General features: G+C 41.1%; 2 protein-coding genes across 8 annotated transcripts in view; one reads left to right on the top strand and one right to left on the bottom strand.

Moving 5' to 3' along the window:
- The window catches only part of MAP3K13 (mitogen-activated protein kinase kinase kinase 13), a 41,850-nt gene extending 36,778 nt beyond the window's left edge, over positions 1-5,072 (top strand). For all 7 annotated transcript variants that reach the window (XM_081910359.1, XM_081910361.1, XM_081910360.1 and 4 more), the window contains one exon: positions 617-5,072. In XM_081910359.1, coding sequence (XP_081766485.1) covers positions 617-718 — 102 coding nt within the window. In that variant the 3' untranslated portion in view covers positions 719-5,072. The remainder of the gene's footprint in view (positions 1-616) is intronic.
- A 2,006-nt stretch (positions 5,073-7,078) lies between these two features.
- TMEM41A (transmembrane protein 41A) lies at positions 7,079-16,678 on the bottom strand. The gene is made up of 5 exons (XM_081910633.1): positions 16,549-16,678; positions 13,209-13,362; positions 10,963-11,124; positions 10,033-10,171; positions 7,079-9,216 (listed from the first exon to the last, which is right to left on the bottom strand). Exons 1-5 carry the CDS (start codon positions 16,647-16,649, stop codon positions 8,993-8,995), a joined length of 780 nt encoding a protein of 259 aa, XP_081766759.1. The 5' UTR covers positions 16,650-16,678; the 3' UTR covers positions 7,079-8,992.
- Between the last annotated feature and the right edge of the window lie 87 nt (positions 16,679-16,765).

Genomic DNA, 16,765 nt, shown 5'->3' with positions numbered 1-16,765 from the left:
TCCCATTGTTTTACTTCTACCCAGTGTTTTAGTTCATTGAGAAGACAGGAAGCCTTTTCAGGGTTCAGCTGTGCCAGTTCCCTCAAGTGCCAACTTGACAAATAGCTTTATTTACTCCACACTAATGAAAGATTAAAACCAAAGTTAATCTGTGTGGGATTGTATATTTGCATGCTTTCCCATGGGTTTAAAAGAATTTTTACAGAAACAAAACTAGTACATCAAGCTTTTGGGGCAAAATCGCTTTAAAAATGCAATTTTTGAGCTATTTTTATGCAAAAACGGCACTGCCGACATGGGCTACCATACGTTCCAATTTTCATGGACATTTTCCCGATTTCCGCCCAGACTTCTGCCAACTGCAGTATTCTGGATATCTCTGGGGAAATCCGTACATATGGCAACCCTAGTATATAAGGACATGGCCAGAATCACGTCAGGAGTTTTGTGGCTCAGTAATCTATTGCATGCATCAGATTCCCAGAAAACGAAAGGCTGAGCTGCACATTCAGATGCGCTTTCGCTTTTTTTTTGAGATGGACCAGGGACGATTCTGTCTACAGATAAAATGCCCATAAATGATTTTAAAAGTTGTTCCCTTGGATTTGTGATGCAGAATCCTGGAGAGTTTGGAGAATCAGGTGGTGACTCTTCAGATGCAGAATGCTCTGATGCAACAGTGAGGACCAGTAAAGCCTGCAGCTCTGCAACTTGGTAAAGATGTATCTCCTCCCTCCTTCAGTCCTTTGATCAACTGGCATTTTGATTCCCCCAAGAATCCCCTCTTCATTCCTCTGAGAAGCTGCATCTCCACCCCATCACCCAGATGATCTGCAATAACTTGAATCTTTGGAGAAATGTTCTGATGAATTGGTTTCTCGGTGAGCATTTCAATCACGAATGGCAGGGATGTATTTTATTGAATAATTGAGCTATTGTATCATATTTTTGGCATTTTAACACTTTTTACTCTGAAGAGTGAACTGTATCCATAGACAAAATAATTGATTGCAGAAAGAAGTTCAGAAGACTAGCCTATGAAGGACAACAATCTTTTTGAGTCTTAGACAGCATGCATAAGGCTAGGATCTGATGCTACTTTTGACATGGGACCAGGCCATGCGGCTCTGAAAGACCGGAAATGAAGGAAGTTAACTCAATGACTTGATCACATCCAGTGAAGCAGTGGATCAGGTAAACTGTGAACAAATGCCATCAGTGTAACCAGCGTAACTTTTTCAATAGGAACTTGTTCACATTCCTGGAAAGGTATATCTTGAGTCGCTGCTCCCCTAGCATGTGAGAGTGGGAACTAATTGTGTTTTTAAATTGGCATTTGGTTGGTTGTGACATCCTGCTGCTGTATTCTAGCCTCAGCCTTTCTCCAGCATTTTCCAGCATCACTATGCCACTGTGAGATCAGGAGACACAGCATGGAGTGGCTGATGAATAGAGAGAAATTGAGATGCTGTTTTTCTAAGTTACCTTCCTCTCCATTCCAACCTGCCTTTTGTTTGCTTCCTTCAATGAAAAATGAATCGATCAAATTAGTGAAGATCAAGAACCCACAAGCCATGGAAAAGCACATTCTGTACATCTTGAGGACTATCCTGAAGGAAGAAACTGGAAATTTTCCTACTATAGGTTGAACACCGTAAGGGAGTATTGTACTTGGATGAAGCCAAGGGAATAGTCTGGCCTGAACCAAACAAGTGGCCTCTGCTTGTTTAGTGGTGTGACTGGTGGAAAGTAACATTGAAATGTGATGATGAGTAGAGAATGCCCTTCATCTTGGGTCTGAGGGAGCCTAAGCCATATTTTCATATTGATGGATTTTGGATTGGAGAGGGTCCAAGACTATTGCCTTTCCTATTTGAATGGTATCCCACTTTCCTTCTGCAATACCTCATTTTTCCTGAGCAACTTCCTGAGGTTTATAACCATGGCTCCTTTAACTGACATATCCAACGGAAGCAAAACAAAAAACACTAAAATGTTCTATTTTGGTTTTATAGCCAAAGTTCTGCCAGTAATTTTGGCTGTGCCCTCAATTTGTTTCTAGTTCATTCAGGGAAGAACGGTTCATTGTCTTGAGTGTAAAATTGTATCCTAGCAGTTTCCATATTTATAGTAGTTAGTAGCAGTTGCACCCCGCACTCTCCACCCCCAAAATGAAGGGCAAAGATGGGTTGCATGCTGTTTGTTTACATTTGATTTGATTTTTTTTTTAATTGTCTAGTGGCAAAATGAAGGGAAATTCTTTACTTATACAGAGAGCAGTATTGTATGAGTTAAATTATTCCATATTTTAAAATTATGTAGCTGGACTACATGAATCTTAAGTTATGTCATTATTTATTTTAATTTCTATAGATTAAAGGCAGGGTTTATTGTAGCACAACATATTGGTGGTCCCTGTTCAGTTGCTTCATGGCTACTTATCCCAGGAGGAGGAGGAGCCAAGGTGTTTTCTTAATGTTGTGACCTAATAATGTGTTATAGGCCATGCTTATCTTGCTGGCTGCAGCAGCCTACTGACACTAGGATGGGGAGTAGACCCGTACAAGCAAATTAAAGCAGTCCTGAGCTGCATGTGCATGGAGTGTGACATGGTTAGGATGCAGATCTAAGACCTCTTGGCATGCTTTAGCCTCCCAGCTGCAGTCCTAATCATTGTGATATATCAGAATGAAACAATAACAACAAAAAAGCAAATAAGCCCTGTTCACTTGAAATTGAACAAGAATTCCTTAAGCTTAATATGCTTACACTAAACTGATCTGAGCTGTGCCCACTCTGAAGGAAATTCTGTCTGGTCACTTGTACTCCTTGGCAAGCTTAAGGGTGAATTACTTTTATTGGGGGGGACCCACAGATGCTGTTTATTCCACACTTCAATAAATACCATTCCATTGGTGTATGGACCAAGCTGTTGGGGAAGCAGCACATTATTGCACTTGTAAAGTCCACCACAGACACCTAGCTTGGTGCTTCTTCTGGGAAGCATGTCTTTCTTGGCATGATCCAAACTATCAGTACAACTACCTTGCAGCCTTTGTTTCTCCTTTGAAGTTCACCACATTCTTCCTGGCCCCTGTGGACAATTACTTTGCTTTGCTTTTACTCTTCTCCTTTCTTTGGCAATCACTCGTAGCCGAGTAAGATTGTCTTCCATTAATATGGTCTTAACACTGTGTCCGTAGTGTGCTATTACTAACACTCTCATGTTCATGGGTACCTTTGAGAACTGTTGTTTGGATGATCTCTGAATTGGAAACTGTCTGCTTTACTAATGGAATAAGACAATTTGGCATTAAAGACACTCTTCCCCCCCCCAGCTCAGCCCAGCATAAAGACTCCAGTTTAACAGCTGGTAGCTCACTTCATAGCCCAGTTAGCTGACTATGCTCTTGAAAAGTTCATTTTTCGCAATAAGACAAAGTGGGGGATGGTGTCAAGAATGACAAGCAGCTGCATGATGCTTTCCCCATATGAAGCACTTGGTATTCTTAGCCCACTGTGGTCTTCATCTCTTTTCTAGGGCAAGAAGCATTTGTATGAAATGCCTCAGATATATAATGTAGAACTGTCAGCTTTAAAGCATAACTTCTCAGGGTCTTGGGCAAAGGAAAGTCCTGTGATCTTTTAATTAGAGGTATTGAGCCTGGAGTCTTAGGCATTCAACGTATGTGCTCTCGCACTGAAGCACAACCTCTCCCCAGAGTCTTTAACATTAGTGAAAATGTGTCTGATTTAATGGCCTCTTGTGTCTGTTATTGGTTGTTTCTTTTGGTATTTGCACACAGCCTGCATCTGTAGATGTCATCCTGCAGTTATAGTATGTTGAAGGAATATGTAAAGGTTTAAGGAAAATTCATTAAGTTATGACAACCGGGGTCTCAAAGGACATGCTCTCTCCTCATAAATGTGTGTGTCCTGTGCTTTCCTTTCCATTTTAAAAAATCCAGTTTTGCTTTGATCCCCAAAGAGCTGTTGAAATAAAGGGGCATTAATTTAAGGCAGCTAGTAAATTGGTGGTTATGAAAATCAGGTGTTAAGAACTAGCAACTTGTGCTTTGGTGTGTCTAATACTTAATTGTAGAATATTCAAAACTGGTATTTGTGATTTGTGCCATTGAGAGAATTCTTCCAGAGCCATTTCCTCTTTCTTCAATTAAATTGAACAGGTTTTGCTCAACTGAAAGTCATTTTTAAAAGAGCTGAAAATGTAATCAGAAATAAGATTAATCATCTCATATTTTCCCCATGCCATTATACCTTTTGGGTACTCTTAAATGCACAATTTTTTTTTGTAAATTTAGACAATTCTAGAAAATTTCAGGACTGTGAAGAGATCCAAGAGAGAGGAAAATCAAGCTAAGCCACCCAAGTTTTCTAAGTTAGAGCTGTGATATTGTTTATATAGTGAACTGAGGGCTGGGCTATATGTTATGACCACCAGGATAATGGCTGAAAATACCAGACCAGTGCTGTGTTTCTCCCTAGTGTTGCAATGTCTAGGGGCAAACACCACATGATACAGCATCATCATATTGTGAGTTTCCTAGTCCACACTCCATGTAATTGCCACTGCTGGGAACAGAGCATCTCATGTGATCATGCTGTTTCATGCAGGGAGGGGCCGAATTTGCCCCAGTGACGCCATAGCATGTAGCCTGGCCCTAAGCAGAGACATGGTGTTGTACTATTGTATTACAAAAATGCTGTAAATGTTGTGCCTCAAAAAGATAGACTTACTAACCCTAGAATATGGATGGTGAATTGTGCTCCAAAATTATATTGGTTTAACAGAGGTGAGATTTTAAATGGTTGATGTTCTCTTAGAGTATGCAGGTTATGTTTTTAAGTCTCTCTCTTAAATGTGAGGGCTAAGTCCTTTTTAATGTGGAAACAGACTCTCAGGTATTTGTGTGACTCTGGGCTCTAAAAAGCCTGCTTTGTTCTGTAGGTCTAATAAAAGGTACTGACTATATACCTACTTTCTTCTCTGGGAACAACACTCCAAAGCATTAAATATTAACAGACACAGACAAAACTATGGTAGCTGGAAATACTAGTACAGAGAAACACACACTGTAATTGTCCTTTTCCCTAGAAAGCAGTGTGAAGTTTACTGGCAGAAAGGGGTAGGTAGCCACCATGCTTCTTCCACACATTACGTTGCTTTTGTGTTCAAGGAGCAAGCAGCACAAGAAATGCTTTCTTGGCATCAACAAAACAGTGCATTTTTGTTGTAGGGTAGGAAAGTAGTTCAGTCTTTGTGTAAACACGCTGTTAGCATCTTAGGGGTGTCAGTGGAATGGATGGCCTTGTGCTGCAGAGTCTAGATTTAGTTCCTGGAACAAAGTTCCCTTTAACTGAAAGCCATAAACCCAACAAATCATGTCATCCAGATTATGAGACAGTATTGCCATGTGTGCAATCCTCAGTGATTAACCTTTTGGCTGTGTTTTTACTATTCTGTGCCAATGGCATTACAACATTATAACTGCCCGATTAAGGGTTTGCTAATAACGGGATAGCAATCTGCAGTATGTGTACAATAAGCAATGCAAACCAGAGAAAACTCAAGGCAAGTTGCTTACCGTATTTTTTGCACCATAACACTCACTTTTTTCCTCCTAGAAAGTAAGGGGAAATGTCTGTGCGTGTTATGGAGGGAATGCCTATGGGTGGCATGCCTACAGATTTTCCTCCTCTAAAAACTACATGCGTGTTATGGTTGGGTGCGTGTTATAGAGCGAAAAATACGGTAATTAGGTTTTAGTCACAACTCATAATGCATTCTTAACTACTGAGTGCAGCTATGGCACAATCAGTGTGGTGGCTAATGGGAGTTAATGGTTTTACATGTCATTTGAAACAATCATTTCATATGCTGTTTTTTTTCTCCCTACTCTATGGCTTCCTGAAGCAAACTTGATTTTTTTTGTTTTGTATTGAACAGTGTATAACAATTGGGAACAAGACTATCAAAAACAGATGCATGGAATAAAAAGCCAGTGTACCTCAAGTGCTTTATAGGCTCTTATGTCCTGTGCGACTGTAGCTGTGTGTATTACACCCAAAAGTGGATGCTTTGGTCAATTGCCCACACACCACTGGATGCAGTTCTGTATTTCCAAAGACTGTTCTCTCTTCAGGACCTTGTGGACAATAGGAACATAGGAAGCTGCCTTATACTGAGTGAGACAATTGGTCTATTTAGTGCACTTGAGACCTTTTGGCATCCAAAGCAGATGGTCTACCACTGAGCTACAGCTCTTTTCACAATATAACTTGTATGATTGCTAATTATATACTGAAAGGTATATGTCAAGAGTGCCAGCAGAATAATGAAAGTGACTTCATAGAGCATACATAGTGAAAGTCCACATTATCCTCCTTCATTAAAAGCTAGGGGGGAGTTTAATGAATAATATGTATTCTCTTGTATTATTTTCTGATTGGTGACACTTTAGTTTTTTCCTGAAATATAATCATTTGGGAGTATGCTGTCACTTGCCCCTTCAGCTACCTGCTTTTTTTCCTGTAGCAACAGATGAGTGTGTTTCCGTGGCAAACAACATGATCTTACAAGTCAACACTTTCAGCACAATTCTGTTGATTTCAGCAGGTTGTAGTCCTAAGTATGCACAGGATTGCGGTCTTAGTTTCTCAGTACTTGCCGTGTTTCCCAGATAATCAGAGTAGCACACAATGGGGGCTGTGCCATGTTCTACATGAAGGGAACCTTTCCTCAGCACACAGATACAGTGGAAAATCTCGGCAAGATTAGGATATAACTTCAAATTGCTTTTGTGGAGGCCAAGTACAAAGTATTCTGGGATCTAGGACTGCTGGAGAACATAGGCTAGGTGCAAATGAGTTAAAACAGCTACCTTGTGGCTTCTTGCTGAAAGGGGAAGCTAAGCTACTGAGTGGAAGCAGAACTTTCCCCCAGTTTGTCTGTAAATTGGAAAGGAGGAGCTCTTAAATGCACAGTGCTTAGATGTCACTCTTGGAAAGTAGCTAAACATACCGTGTTCCTTTTATACAAACAACACCTTACACCACCGTTTTCACCAACATTTATCTGATAATACAGTTTCCATGTAAACACACACACAGGAGGTAAGGCACTTGATTAAGACATAATTTTTGCACAGACTAATTGAAGTCAGACATTTTTCTTTTGCCCTTGTCTCAGTTCCAAATTGCTACAATTGTTACATCAGTGTTTATTACGATCTCTCTGGCATATAGCACATACATGGAGTCTGCTAATACCATCCTGAGAAGCTTGTCATTAATGTTGACAAGTTTAGCATGAGACCGTTACTTTAGTGGTGGATAGCAAAGTGTTTAACAAAGCCACCTCTTCCAGCACAGATATGGTAGATTAATAATTTTCACAAGAAACCCAACAATCCATGCAGGAGTTCCTGAAACGTTAGCCTAGTACTTACACTTGAGGTGGTCAGATTGTCACATCGAACAGCAAAAAAGGGTTCTAGGTTAGCTGCCTTACCAACACCTAGTGTTCTATATGAAGGGATTTTATTTGTTTTTGTATAGAACATAAAAAGACGCATCTTCACCTGCACTCTGAAGTAGTGGTTTTGCCCAGTTAAAACTTCACAGTTGACCCTTGGGGCCCCTTCCAATTCTAAAACTTCAGTGAGAATTAGACCCTTGTCAAAAAGGTAACTCGATGAAAGATTTTTGTAATAGTGGCTGTTGACCACTACCAAATACTTTCTAAGGGGGTGGGGTGCAGAATACTGAGATGAAGTGATAGGGCTTCATCTCTGGGCTGATTGTATACTCTTAAGAAGCAAAGGAAAAAGGATGACCTCACTCGTAAATAAGTTTTCTCTCCCCTTAAGCAGTGGATTATCTAATGGACTAGCGACACAACCATGTCCATTATTCAATGAAGACAAAATACAGCATAAGCAGAGAATGTGGTTTTCCAGGAGGCACAGAAAAAGTGATAGGGAGGTTAAAATAGACACAAAACCTGAACAAAGAGATATCCCAGAGCCATTTTACATAGTACACTCTCCTGGGGAATTGCAACAAAGTGGAAGATACTCCATTTCATCAGCAGTCAGTACATGATTGTAGGAGTACTTTACACCTCAGTAGCTCCCCACAAAGGCACATGTAGAAGTGGCATCTCTCATCTCCCTACCCATCCTTAACTAGATCTCTTAGATTTGCAAAAGCAACAGCACTGACGTAATTCTACTAAACCCGTTCTACCTTTACAGTAAGTACAGTTGCTGCTGCCAGAGTAACCAAGGTATTGAGGCTTTGAGAACAAAGCCACTATGTGGACTTCATTACCACCACTTCTCCAGCCTACAAGGGAAGGAAACCAATAAATCAGTCCTTCAAGACTCAATAGTTCCCATAGCCTACATTAACCTAGTTTTCTTCTTTGGGATTCCCAAGCAGGCAGAGGGAGGAAAAATCACTCAAGATGGGTTCCCTCAATAGAGAAGATAATAGGATTCAATTGTTGGTGCTGGTATTTCAGCTAGTCAAGCGTGTGTCCCATAGAATGCACTGCGATTGCCAACAGTAAGGGGTGCTTTGTATGTGATCTTTTCCTGAATTTGCTGTCATGTAGGAAGCAACCTCAAATTTCTAGGCAGGTATTATCATTTACAACCTCTAAGTCAGTGGTAGCAAAACCGCATGACATAAAACTGTTCCAGTGACAGCATTCTTGTTACAGAACACATTGGAACAGTTGTGAGCACCTTTTAAAAATGAGTTTTGCAAGTCTAATTATTTAAAAACACACACACACACTAAGAGCAGAAATTGTTTTCCGTCTATGTGTTACTGAAAGGAGACGCCCAAGCCTGCACCAGGGATTTTAAAGTTCAGTAAAAACAAAATGGGCTGGTGGGGGGGGGGGAGAGAATTGCACCTTTCCCATAAATAGACTTCTATAATATCTGGTCCTAAACCAGCCCATTCAGCTACTCTTTCTCCCATTGAGGAAATGGGCACTCTGGTTACTTTTGTCCAAGTTGAGATGCTTCTGACTGAATTTCTTAATGAAGGTCCCAGGAATTAAGGCCACCATGGCAATAGCCAACATCTTGAACAGAGTACTCCAGGAGAAAATAGCATCAAGGGAGGTGATCTGTGAAAGGATTGAACCAGTCTGGACGCAGATGAAGTTATACGGGATGAGGCCTGCAGAAGTAAGAGAATACTCATATAAGCAAAACTTTCACATTTTTCAGACTTGCCTTGGACCTGTGAATAAGGTAAGAGCTTGAATATGCAAATGCTAGGGAGAACACATTTGGGAATGTATAAGGAAAAAATATGTACACAAAACTAAGAAGGGTCAGCAGAGAGAAGGTACTTGGGATTTGGACTAAGCATCTTGAAGAATATTCTCCACTGCTCAAGAAGGATGGGAAATGTTTCTTGCTTGCACAATTAAAGGGTATTTGTCATCTCCCCCCAACAAGAGCCTGCACTACACAAAATATTGTCTTAAGCTGCTCTATGAGAAGCACGTTTTTCAGTATGTATCTTACAGAGAACTGGTGTACTTTAATGTTACCTTAGGGACATCATCAATTTTCACATTAAGGGAGCGTGTGTTTAAGGAGGATTATAAACTCTACCAGTTTTTCCTGGTGCTCCCTGAGACAAGAAATATAGAAAAGCCCATAAAAATAGCAAGTATTTTTCTCTCTCTACAAATGAAAATCAAATAACTATTTTTTTTTTTGCACTATGGTTTGTAATGCTCAACAGACATTAGTTAAAATGCCATTCAAGGGGCTCCCAGACAAATGGGCATACCTCCCATTATAATCACATTGCAATTTCCACTACTGCCAGAAAATAGTCCATCAAACTGGAACACCCACACAATAAAGGTAAGCTAGAAGTGGTAGGGAATGAGCAAGCATGCACTGCCAGTTAAAATGGAAAAGAGGGAGGAGAAGAGTATATTAGGTAGTACTAAGACAAATTGAGTGCTTTTAATCTTACCTATGAATACAGAGAAGAAGAAATGAGTAACAGGGATGTTCAGGATTGGAGATGTGAGATTCAGAAACCAGTTTGGAGTCATGGGAAACAGCCTCAGAAACAACAAGAAAAAAAACAAGGAATTTCTGTTCTCTTCCACCTGCCATAGACAAAAAAGAAACAAGATCTGGTCATACTGTGTGTGTGTACACACAAACTCATACATACATACACAAATTTTGTAATACAAATATTAGCTTGTATTCAATGCACTCAAGGAGCTGATATTACTACCAATAAACCTGGTTTGAGGAATAAATTATATAACCATTCTATACTGGCATAATAAAAAAGGTAGAGAATAAGTAGGGGTTGTCAACCTGGTCCCTACCGTCCGCTAGTGGGGGTTTCAGGATTCTAGGCGGGCGGTAGGGGGTTCTATGGCACAAGCTGAATCCTCCTCCCATCGAGCACTGGTGGGCGGTAAGGAAATTTTACCATCAAGAAAGATGCATTAGTGGGCGGTAGGTAAAAAAAAGGTTGACTACACCTGGTCTACACTAGAGGGTTGCTGCAAACCCCTTTTTGTTTCAGTAGTTAGGCCTACATAGGTAGCATGAATGTAGCCTTGGAATCCCCTTCTATATGCAATTACGATATTACAAGAGCTATAAATTATACATTTCACTAGAAGGGTTTTCTGATAATTCCAGCTATTGTATTGTAACATACTGGCTGCAGATTCCTGACAGCTAGACTTGAATAGCTCAGTTGGTTAGAGCATGCTGCTGATAAAGTCAAGGTTGCAGGTTCAATCCCCATATGGGACAGCTGCATTTTCTTGCATTGCAAGGGGTTGGACTAGATGATCCTCAGGGTCCCTTCCAACTCTATAATGCACTACCCAGTCACACAGCACTGACCAAAATATTATAGGTGATTGGGACTTACCTTCCTTTGAAGCATGGCCACCTTATTAGGAAAATAGTAGGTGACAATTTTTTTCCCAAACACATTGGACAGCCCATAGCAGCAAGTGGCACCCACAGAAGTCAAGGCAGAACACAACAGGAGTCCCATCCATGGTCCAAAGAGAGCCCCAGCAAGGATGTTCTGTTAGAGCAAAACTAGACAGTGATCCAGTCCATAATAAACTGTGGGGAAAGCATGAAGGACTCTATGAACCATAGAAACAAGAGCAGCTCTGTTAGATCAGACCAATGGTCTGTGTAGTCCGGCAGTGTCTTTCTAGCCAGGAAGTCCACAGAGCAGAAAGGCAAAATATTTATGCTACCTCCCTGGCAACTGGAAGCTAGATACACAGTAGGTGGAGGTGCTACTTAGCTTTCTTAACTAAAACCCATTTGTAGACCTGCCCATCAGGAACTATTGATTAGACTATTGCAGTGCGATACACGTGGGGTGACCAGACAGCTGCTGATTTGCTCAGTGGAAAATCCACGTTTACACATAACATTTAATGTGGACATTTAAAACTCTTAACAACTTGGTAGATTGCCTTTGCCAGTACATGCCTAGCCAATTTTTCACGAAGACCCTGCTGGCTGATCAGCAGGTTGTTACATGGTGACAATGCAGCACACATACTCTGAAATGCCTTCCCTCTGATTCATGAGGTAGAGACAATAATGCACCTCTTAAAAACTTAGGTTTTACACCCAAGCTACCTGGACTCTCTTAATTTTTTCGTCTGTAATATATTTGTATTATATTCTCATTTTTATCTAGTTTTTAGGAAATTTTACTGATTGCTATTCTTGTATTTTTACTGTTTTTCTGCAAGCCTTTCATTAGTGATTTTTTTATTATACCAAACTATATATTTTAAAATAACAGATACATGTCTATCCCTTTAAAAGCCACCTAAGTTTCTGGCCATCAACTCATGTTGCAGAGAACTCCATAAAATAATAATATACTGAAAAAATGATTTTCCTTAGTCATCAGCTGATTCAGAATTCTAGCATTTATTTATGTATTTTATTTACTATATTTATATAAGTCTATGCAATAGCATTATTTTCTTGGTGACTTGCAGATAAAATTTTAAAATACAATTAAAAGTGCACAATCATAAAATAGGTTAGCAACATAAAAAATCTGGTGGGGATAAAGCTATGACCATCAATAGATAACTTTGTAAACACATGGTGCACATTTATTGGATTCTTGAAGTCAAAATATCAGAATTAAGGAAATTGACACCCTATGATTATAATTTTTTTGTTTTCTGCTTCCTCTCGCTAACTAATCCTTTTTTCACTGAAGTTGGTATTTGAGCAATAAGCCAGAGAATGGTGGGACATTCATGGATGGTTACTGAGCTTAGTTTTAAAATCAGTTATTCACGAGGACAATCTCAGTTGTTGGAAAGTTTAGGCATTAATAATGCATGTTGAACTCTGACAATTTCTTCTGAAGAGTATAGTAACTCTCTCAGTCAGGTTTCCTCAAACTCAGCCCTCCAGATGTTTTTGGCCTACAACTCCCATGATCCCTAGTTAGCAGGACCAGTGGTCAGGGATGATGGGAATTGTAGTCTCAAAAAACATCTGGAGGGCTGAGTTTGAAGAAGCCTGCTCTCAGTGAATTCTGCTGTGGGTGATCTAAGGGAATTTCCACAAATATAGAATTCAACATGATTTGTATGTGAATGGAATAGCCCAGGCCCTAGGAAGAGTGTAATCTAGCCTCTAGTTGACGGGTGGCGCTGTGGGTTAAACCACAGAGCCTAGGACTTGCTGATCAGAAGGTTGGTGGTTCGAATCCCTGCGACAGGGTGAGCTCCCATTACTCGGTCCCTGCTCCTGCCAACCTAGCAGTTCGAAAACACCCCAAAAAGTCCAAGTAGATAAATAGGTACCACTCCGTAAGGAAGGTAAACGGCGTTTCCATGCGCTGCTGTGGTTCGCTAGAAGCGGCTTAGTCATGCTGGCCATATGACCCGGAAGTTGTACGCTGGCTCCCTTGGCTAATAAAGCGAGATGAACGCCACAACCCCAGAGTCGGCCACGACTGGACCTAATGGTCAGGGGTCCCTTTACGTTTTAAGTGGCATTCCAGGAATTATTAGGCAAGTCTTCCAAAGGCACTGAAAGTGGGGGAAAGGACCAGATGGGTTTTCAGCAGCATGCTGCAAAGCCAAAATCTTGGACCTTTGCAGGTATTATACATACCAGAAAACTGGAGCCAGGTATGGCGAAGCACTGTTTGTATAGGTAGGCACTGCAGAACAGTAGCAGCACATAAGTATGGTGTTCTCTATTGTAGTACCGTAGAAACTCTGCAAGCTTTTGCAGTTCCTCTAGGTCTGAAGGAAACTTTAGTGACCTGATAAATAAAGAGGATAATCAGTTCAGTTGTGAACATACGCTGCCAATGAAGGTGTTTTCATTCTATGGACAAACACATGGAAAATTATGAAATAAGGGGAATGAAGCAAGAAGTACCATGTCATCTTAAATATTAACATATTTATTGCAACATGTGCTTTTGTAGGACAATTAAAAAAGTTAAGTATCCAAGTTGCAACAGCACTATGCTTTCTTGCAACACGTGCCTGATCATCTGGAATGTGGTGAGGGAACTGCCACGTCAGGTCTCAGGTTGCCCAACTTCTTTTGGAAACTACAAATTCTATTTCTGTACCACTTAAATCTACATAAGACTGTGAATATTATAAAATACCATAAGCCCCAATAGGATGGGAGAAGAGGGAGGAATTGGTCAGCAGGCGGTTACAGAATACTGTAGCCTACAGTACAGTGTTATGCCAACCAGGCAAGAACAACAAACCTATAGCTGGATATGCCTGAGATAGTCAGCAAGAATAATAGCATAAATCAGCACTCATCAGAACACATGCACACTATGAATGCAGTAAAATAACAATTCAACCACACAACTGTGTAGGCACAGGTCTCTGTGTGTCTTTACAGGAAGAGGGAACTAAGAATCAGGAAGCATCAGGAAACTGTGGGTTCAGTTTGTAAGAAAATGTACAAAGGAATGCCTTCCCCAAGAGAGGACAGGATACTAGGCAGAAAAAGAGGCCCATTGTTTCCATCACTCAAAAAGAGTCATTTGGGCGTTTAAAACTCCACAAAGGACACTGGTCAGTGGGGTCATTTCCTGTTGGCTTCTAGGTAAGCCTCTATACTACTGAAGGGATAGAGAATCAGATACATCCTGTCATCTATCCTCAGTCTTTCAGAGATAGGACAATGGAGTGCGTGTTGGAAACAAGCAGCGATAAACATATTGAAAGTATACTGTCATTTAGTGTGCATGCTCATGCTGGTGGAAAATAAGGAGAGAGATAAGAAATTATAAAACTTAATAAATGTTGAGCTTTTTATCTATATTTTAACTGAAGTCTGTCTATGTGCATGCTTATAACATGAATACTAATGTATGGTTCCCCTTTGATAGTAATCACCTTGCTCCTTTTCTTCTTCCTTTGTTCTAAGAACTAAATCCTTGTCTGCAGGTCAGCCTAATAAACTTCTCTACCTCACAACTTTACTGCAATTCAAGAATCTAGTAGGCTGTAAACATACTTCAGGTCCATGCAACCAGCCATAGCTCTGGCATTAACAGTATGCCCTTCTCTTAAACTGTGACCACACAGTTATTCATGCCATTCGTTCATTCATTGCTTGGTTTCAACAAGAACTCAGCAATTAACTTTTCAAGCAGAAACAAGTGTAGTATCTTTACCTTGTGACCTAATGCTAACACAGAGCATAAAGGTGCAACATTTCAGCAAAGCAAGGAAGGTGCTAGTTACTAAAACTTTGGACAATTAAGAAAGCAAGCCACGTATTAAATTGTTAGTACAGTATACATTGGTGAGATTCATCAGAGGCAGCAATTCAAAGTTAGAATCCTTCTTAAATGAAATCTAACACAGAAGGAGAGTTATAATTTAGGCTGTATTTTTTCCACAGTGCTCAGGATTTGTCAGTCTGTGAAATGCATCAGTTCTGCATATCGCTAGTTGCTCATGAAAATTCAAATTGGAAAACAATCATGTTCAGATTTCAACATATTTTGCTGAAGCAAACAGTTGATTACATTTTTTAAAATACAGCCTTAATTACTACAAGATACTTGCTGAGTTAGGAATTGCAGAAAAGAATTGCAGTGAATTCTGGTACCTGTGGGGTATGGTGGGCTACTGCTTAGCTTTGATTTTGTGGCAAAGACAGGCCGCTGGTTTAACAACTGTTTAAAACTTAACAGTTTTTTAAATTCCTGATATGTGTATAACCTAAAGTAAAAAGGAAATGAGGGAAAAATCAGTGATATTCTCTACAATGAGAGGCTGATCCCCTAAAAACTACTGACAGAGGTCAGTCATAAGGATCATTCAATTCTCACTAAGCTATATTCGTTGTTCTGGAAAGACCCAAGCCTTTCTGCTTTAAGACCTCTACAACTCTTACTTTTAGATAGCAAGATGTTGCCTGAAGCAAGGCATCTGAAGTGTGGAGTGCTCTTTATTAAATGCTATTCTGTGGCTGAGCTTGCCACTGCAAGTTCACGGGTGTATGAACAAGCAGCAAGAAGTCATTTGAAATATGCACCAAGGCATGTTTGATTGAAGAGTAGTACTGTATGTTACTGAATAAATTTTAACATGCTGTGATACCTTAGACACTAACAGATTTATTGTGGGACAAGCATTCTTGAAACAGCATCAAATACAAAACCGAAACACAGCTTATGCTCAGTGGTGCTAGATTCTGAAGGATGTGTCACAACACACACTACCATCTGAAGAGCCTCCAGTTACAACTTTTAAGTCTAGAGTCCAAATGACCTTACGACTGCACCACTGCTTTTGTTACAATCAATCAATCTGTCAGCACTTTTGGAATAAGAGGATAGTGCCTTCCAAAGTCCACAAGGCATTACTTACAGCTGTGTACACATACCATACATTTAAAGCACATCCCTCTTTCTCCGCCCCCCATTCGAAAAAAACAATAATCCTGGGAGCTGCAGTTTGTTAAGGGTGCTGGGATTTGCAGTACCGTGAGGAGCAAACTACAGTTCCCAGGATTATTAGTGTGTGCGTGCTTTAAATGTATGGTGAAAGGGGGCACCAACTCCCTTCAGCTCAGCGGGTTCCCGAGACCATTTGAACATCTCGAGGCTGTTTCATAACAACTTCCTACACACCTAAACTTAGTTCAGAGCATGCAGCAGCACATTTCCGAGCACCGCACACGCGAAGGGTAGCATCGGATTTCGGCGGCGGTGTATTTTTAGGCTCGCTGTCAATCAAAGTCGCAGGCGCCCTCAGCAAAAACCCAGGACCTTCTGCTCTCGGGGCAAGTGAGTGCAAGTCAACAATCCCGAAGAGAGAAGAAGCCGCTGAGGCATTAATGAAGCCGAGGCTCGCCTCTCCTCCTCCTCCTCCCTGGGAAGAGCGCAGCATCCCAGCTCCACGAGCGGGGCCCCCGCCAAGCCACAACCGCCTCGAAGCCCCCGAGGAAGAGTCCCACTCACCCGCTCCCCGCGCGCGGCTCTCCGGGCAGCCGCACCGACAGCAAGTAAAGCGCCGCCGTGGCCGCCCCCAGGACCAGCAAGAACCCTCCGAGGGAGCGCATAGCGGAGCATTCACAACGGCCGCCGGGAGGAACGGAAAACGAGGAGGAACGGAAAGCGCCGCGCGGGGAACTCCGGGACCTGCCCCCGCGTGACGCGGCGCCCCGTCCCTCTCACG

This window comes from Podarcis melisellensis (assembly GCF_964234715.1).
Source record: "Podarcis melisellensis genome assembly, chromosome: 5".
Taxonomy (NCBI): Eukaryota; Metazoa; Chordata; class Lepidosauria; order Squamata; family Lacertidae; genus Podarcis; species Podarcis melisellensis.
This window is presented reverse-complemented; position numbering and strand designations above follow the sequence as displayed.